The 4,321-nt window shown below is 43.2% G+C and overlaps 1 protein-coding gene across 1 annotated transcript; it reads left to right on the forward strand.

Moving 5' to 3' along the window:
* Positions 1 to 2,220: 2,220 nt before the first annotated feature.
* LOC138350425 (putative leucine-rich repeat-containing protein DDB_G0290503) lies at positions 2,221 to 3,516 on the forward strand. Its single transcript, XM_069301061.1, has one exon. The coding sequence runs from the start codon at positions 2,221 to 2,223 to the stop codon at positions 3,514 to 3,516; it is 1,296 nt and encodes a 431-aa protein (XP_069157162.1).
* Positions 3,517 to 4,321: the final 805 nt, after the last annotated feature.

Below are 4,321 nucleotides of genomic sequence, written 5' to 3' on the forward strand. Positions count from 1 at the left end.
TGGGCAATGTATCCTGATGCCTCTGTTCCCCTAGAGGTAAATAGGTACCCGGGAGCTAGCCAACTGTTACGGTTTGCATCCCGGGGAAAGTCAGCTAGTTGGTTATTTGGGACGTTGATAAACCTAACAGGCTTCCTGTCCCGCTAACGGTAAACCTTGAGGTGAACCACTCTACCTTGGCTCCTGCGTCTACCACCTTGCTAATTGTGGTAGTTGCCATACTTGCTAGTTGTGGTAGTTGCCATACTTGCTAGTTGTGGTAGTTGCCATACTTGCTAGTTGTGGCAGTTGCCATACTTGCTAGTTGTGGCAGTTGCCATACTTGCTAGTTGTGGCAGTTGCCATATTTGCTAGTTGTGGTAGTTGCCATACTTGCTAGTTGTAGTAGTTGCCATACTTGCTAGTTGTGTCAGTTGCCATATTGCTAGTTGTGGCAGTTGCCATATTGCTAGTTGTGGCAGTTGCCATACTTGCTAGTTGTGGCAGTTGCCATACTTGCTAGTTGTGGCAGTTGCCATACCTGCTAGTTGGGACAGTTACCATACCTGCTAGTTGGGACAGTTGCCATACTTGCTAGTTGTGACAGTTGCCATACTTGCTAGTTGTGGTAGTTGCCATACTTGATAGTTGTGGCAGTTGCCATACCTGCTAGTTGGGACAGTTGCCATACTTGTTAGTTGTAGCAGTTGCCATACTTGCTAGTTGTGGCAGTTGACATAGTTGTTAGTTGTGGTAGTTGACATAGTTGCTAGTTGTGGCAGTTGCCATACTTGCTAGTTGTGGCAGTTGCCATACTTGCTAGTTGTGGCAGTTGCCATACTTGCTAGTTGTGGCAGTTGCCATACTTGCAAGTTTGGTAATGTTCTCAAAAAGTAAACAGAAACAGTATCAGAGTAGTTAACAGGTGGAATGCATTAGGCAGTGATGTGGTGGAGGCTGACTCCATACACAGTTTCAAGTGTAGATATGATAGAGCCCAATAGGCTCAGGAACCTGTACACCAGTTGATTGACTTTTGAGAGGCGGGACCAAAGAGCCAGAGCTCAACCCCCGCAAGCACAACTGGGTGAGTACACTGCACCAACGATCGTCTATAAGTGCTGCTAATTGGTCATGGTACTTATATTGTGTAACCAACCAATTCTGTAACAAAAAGGAGGCCTGGTCGAGAACCGGGCCGCGGGGACGCTAAGCCCCGAAATCATGTCAAGATAACCAACACTCGTGGCGCGTTGTGTGTAGTGGTCATGGTACCGCTGCTGTTGGTGGGGAGACGCCTGGCGGCCTGGGTTCGAATCCTCTAAGGGGTCATAGAGTTGAGGAGTACCTCATGTGGTTGGGTTAGTGAGGACCCAGAGTCTCAGAGAAGGGAATAAAAGGCACTCGAGGGAACCGCACGTGCAACAGTCATGTCATATCATCCATATATACAACAAGCAATATAAGCACAGGTAAAAATAGAAAACGTTGTACAAACTAAATACCGTTTAACTTTATTTAATTCCATCTACACATACGAAAGGTTGAATGACAACGAGCCTTCTCGGCCGACCTGCACTCCTGCCCAACGGCGTGGCTAGGAATTGACACAGGATCCATGTTTTATTTTGAATACTCTATTCGAATCTTTTTTTAGAGAGGGGGCGTCACACCTACTCTAGTGAGAGAGCTAGAGCTTACAGAGTCATGTTGGGGGTTCAGATGACACTACTATAGAGTCTGTGATTAACCAAGTGTGGCATTTAGACCCCAGGATTGTTGTTGTTATAGAACCAGCTACTTGCAACTCAATGTTCCAAGTAGCACGGGCTATGGTGAGCCCGTTAGAGAGACTCCAGGAGCTGTTTACCGTATGAGTGTGTAGATTACTCGCATCTCGTGTTGATACATTTGAGTGGCAGCTGATTACACTTAAGTGAAAAGTCTTCTACACTAGGTAATAGTTGACCCTATTAATAGTAGTTACTGTCAAGAACAATAGTTGACTCATTAATGTACCTCATTGTGTGTGTACCACACACGTTATTTAATAGTTTACCCTTTGTAAGTTTATCTTATAAGTATGAATTTACCTTATAAGTTTAACATGAACGGCTACTTTGGGGGAGAAGTTCTTATGAATGGGAGTTTACCTCTTATGTAAAGATATATTTATATTTTCTGGAATAGGATAATAATTATGTTTTAGGAGCATATTTTTGTGCACATTTATAGAACACAATGGAGGAGTTCGATAACACAATGGAGGCGTTCAATAACACAATGGAGGAGTTCTATAACACAATGGTGGAGTTCGATAACACAATGGAGGAGTTCGATAACACAATGGAGGAGTTCGATAATACAATGGAGGAGTTCTATAACACAATGAAGGAGTTCAATAACACAATGGAGGAGTTCGATAACACAATGAAGGAGTTCAATAACACAATGGAGGAGTTCTATAACACAATGGTGGAGTTCGATAACACAATGGAGGAGTTCGATAACACAATGGAGGAGTTCGATAACACAATGGAGGAGTTCGATAACACAATGGAGGAGTTCGATAACACAATGGAGGAGTTCGATAACACAATGGAGGAGTTCGATAACACAATGGAGGAGTTCGATAACACAATGGAGGAGTTCGATAACACAATGGAGGAGTTCGATAACACAATGGAGGAGTTCGATAACACAATGGAGGAGTTTGATAACACAATGGAGGAGTTTGATAACACAATGGAGGAGTTTGATAACACAATGGAGGAGTTTGATAACACAATGGAGGAGTTCGATAACACAATGGAGGAGTTCGATAACACAATGGAGGAGTTCGATAACACAATAGAGGAGTTTGATAACACAATGGAAGAGTATGATAACACAATAGAGGAGTTCGATAACGCAATGGAGGAGTTTGATAACACAATGGAAGAGTACAATAACACAATAGAGGAGTTCGATAACGCAATGGAGGAGTTCGATAACACAAGAAAGGAGTTCGGTAACACAATGGAGGAGTTCGATAACACAATGGAGGAGTTCGATAGCACAATGGAGGAGTTCGATAACACAATGGAGGAGTTCGATAGCACAATGGAGGAGTTCGATAACACAATGGAGGAGTTCGATAACCCAATGGAGGAGTTCGATAACACAAGAAAGGAGTTCGATAACACAATGGAGGAGTTCGATAACATAATGGAGGAGTTCGGTAACACAATGGAGGAGTTCGATAACACAATGGAGGAGTTCGATAGCACAATGGAGGAGTTCGATAACACAATGGAGGAGTTCGATAACCCAATGGAGGAGTTCGATAACACAAGAAAGGAGTTCGATAACACAATGGAGGAGTTCGATAACATAATGGAGGAGTTCGGTAACACAATGGAGGAGTTCGATAACACAATGGAGGAGTTCGATAACACAATGGAGGAGTTCGATAACACAAGGGACGATTTCAATAACACAATTGAGGAGTTCAGTAACACAAAGGAGGAATTCATTGGAACTCGTTACTGGAGCTGACAGTTCAATAGCAAGTGGCGTTGTATAGCATGACATTCCGTGGCTTATTCAATATATAATTTAACGTGGTATAGCATAAGACCAGAGTGGCAAGCCTTATATGCCCCTCGGGCTAATCTTGACAAATGAGTATATAATTAGAGTTGCAACGTTGACCACCTGGATCGTAGATTACTTGAAGACCTTTTGCCAGCTGGGGAAGGGGTCGTTCCCCCTATTACAGGGTAGCACAGGAATACTTCCACCAATCAGCTTGTAAAGCTAATACCGAGTCTACCAGTTAGAAGAGAGATACGTGCATCCACTGAACCAATCACAGAGCAGAGCGGGAATGGTATCCAGCAATCAGCCAAAGCCAAAACAACTTTTGTTCATTAGGAGAAAGCAAGAAAATATGCACAGAATCATCGCCAGTCAGAATAAAGTATATTTACTGTTGGCCAAACCCCACACTAGAATATGAAGAGATGACGTCGTTACGGTCCGTCCTGGACCGTTATCAAGTCGATTGTGACGACCGAAACGACGACGTTTCGGTCGTCACAATCGACTTGATAACGGTCCAGGACGGACCGTAACGACGTCGTCTCTTCATATTCTAGTGTGGGGTTTGGTCAACATACTTCAGCCACGTTAATGTGACTCTTCATCTGTATAAAGTATATTTACTATTTCTATAATCAAAGCCGTGATGGGAATGAACTCACGAAGATAAGGTTTAGCAGATTATAAGATAGGATAGGATCTGCTAATCTTATAGGATAAGATTAGCAGAAAGCACTAAGTCAGTTTGGCTATATAGCAC

The sequence above is a fragment of the Procambarus clarkii genome, chromosome 45 (assembly GCF_040958095.1).
Source record: "Procambarus clarkii isolate CNS0578487 chromosome 45, FALCON_Pclarkii_2.0, whole genome shotgun sequence".
Lineage (NCBI taxonomy): Eukaryota > Metazoa > Arthropoda > Malacostraca > Decapoda > Cambaridae > Procambarus > Procambarus clarkii.

Bases quoted from the DNA above. Each gene is read 5' to 3' on its own strand.
- LOC138350425 (XM_069301061.1), top strand. From the start codon at position 2,221: ATGGAGGAGTTCGATAACACAATGGAGGCGTTCAATAACACAATGGAG.